This window comes from Equus asinus, chromosome 17, assembly GCF_041296235.1.
Source record: "Equus asinus isolate D_3611 breed Donkey chromosome 17, EquAss-T2T_v2, whole genome shotgun sequence".
In the NCBI taxonomy this organism is placed as follows: Eukaryota; Metazoa; Chordata; class Mammalia; order Perissodactyla; family Equidae; genus Equus; species Equus asinus.
Window position 1 is genome coordinate 20,665,443 of NC_091806.1, and position 2,033 is coordinate 20,667,475.

A 2,033-nucleotide genomic window follows, 5' to 3' on the forward strand; every position below is an offset into this window, starting at 1 on the left:
CACGTAGTTGCCATAGGGAGCAAAAACTTAAATGATTTTGTGGTTATTTGACACAGTTCAAAGTCTAGTTTCTTTAAATTTAATGAGAGATTAATGAAGACTGTACCTCCTTTGAAACATAAAGGATTGAATATCTAACAGCAGAATATCATACTATTAGGTGGGTTAGTCCAGAAGAGGAATTATTTTTGGTGTTACGTAGATCATATTGTTACAGTGCTCACCACAAACGCTACCAACTCAAAGGTCTGACTTCACACCAATTTATTTAGAGTTTATCATCATCGGCAGAGAGTAAGTTTCTAGAGAGTAGGAACCCTTTCCTTGTTCATCATTTCTGACTTTTATGCCAAGAACTGACACAGTTTAAAGAAAGCTTTATTAAATGTAAGATTCAATTGTTGGGCCTTTGATTGTGCTTCTCCACAGAAGATCCACGAAGACTTTTAGATAGAACCTCTTTCTGGTAGTCCCAACAAAATCGTCTGAGGAGAAGTAGAATTGTCAAAGGAAGAAGTAATGTGTTCTTTGGTAGAAGAACTCAATAGATATTTACTAAATGTTTATTGCGCGTAAACCACTGTAGAAGACATAATGGTGAAGGTGTGCCTGTAACATGATGGATGTGTTCATAGTCATGTTCACAATTTCATTTCAGGTTCTGTTCTTCTGAGCTCTAATCCCTGAAACAAGCCTTATAGAACAGTAAATGGGACATAGTAACAATGTAACAGAATTTGTCCTTCTGGGCCTCACTCGGGATCCTGAGGGGCAAAAAGCATTATTTGTCATGTTTTTACTCATCTACATTGTGACAATGGTGGGCAACCTGCTCATTGTGGTGACTGTCTTTGCCAGCCCTTCTCTGGGCTCCCCAATGTACTACTTCCTTGCCTATCTATCACTCATGGATGCAATTTATTCCACTGTCATTTCACCCAAATTGATTATAGATTTACTTTTTGACAAAAAAACAATTTCCTTCCCAGGTTGCATGGGACAGCTCTTTCTAGAACACTTATTTGGAGGTGCTGAGGTCTTCATTCTGGTGGCAATGGCCTATGATCGCTATGTGGCCATCTGTAAGCCGCTGCACTACTTGACTGTCATGAATCAACACGTTTGCATCCTGCTGGTGGTGGTGGCCTGGGTGGGAGGTTTTTTGCACTCTATGGTTCAACTTCTCTTTGTGTGCAGTCTCCCCTTTTGTGGCCCCAATGTCATTGACCACTTCATCTGTGACATGTACCCATTATTGGAACTTGCGTGCACTGACACCTACTTTGTAGGTTTCACTGTGGTTGCCAATGGTGGAGCAATCTGTATGGTCATCTTCATCCTTCTTCTAATCTCCTATGGAGTCATCCTGAATTCCCTTAAAGCTCACAGTCAGGAAGGGAGGCGCAAAGTCCTGTCTACCTGCAGTTCCCACATCACGGTGGTTGTCCTCTTTTTTGTTCCCTGTATTTTCATGTATGTTAGACCTGTTTCCAACTTTCCCATTGATAAATCCATAACAGTGGTTTATACAATTATCACTCCCATGTTGAATCCTTTAATATACACCTTGAGAAATTCGGAGATGAAAAATGTCATGGAAAAACTCTGGTGTAAAAAATTAACCTCAGATGGAATAAGAATGTGTCACCCACTCTGAACACATTTATTACTAGCTCTAAAATAACAAACAGGCAGTAAATTCTCCCAATGAATGACTTAGTGAATTCAATGGCTTCTCTAGGGATGCTTTTCTTTATTACACAAAAGCATCGCTAAAGTAGAATCAATTGTCCTTTGAGGTTAGAATGAATCTAATAGAGAAATTCTGGAGGATGAATAAAAGGCACAGATATTCATCCTATTACAAAAAAAAAAATAAACTAAGTTCCACCTTGCAACTTTGCTTTTCTCAGTTTATATTGAAATAGGACTTTAGAAGAAAGAGTATTTTCTTTTCAAACGTGAAAAACAAGCTACCTTTGAAAATTTACTTTCACTCAAATTAATGAGTCAGCAGTTTGGCTAATACTCAG

General features: G+C 38.6%; 1 protein-coding gene across 1 annotated transcript; it reads left to right on the plus strand.

The window, feature by feature from the left end:
• Window positions 1-709: 709 nt before the first annotated feature.
• Window positions 710-1,657, plus strand: LOC139040440 (olfactory receptor 4A5-like). The gene has a single exon (XM_070487211.1). The coding sequence runs from the start codon at window positions 710-712 to the stop codon at window positions 1,655-1,657; it is 948 nt and encodes a 315-aa protein (XP_070343312.1).
• The last annotated feature ends 376 nt before the right edge of the window (window positions 1,658-2,033 follow it).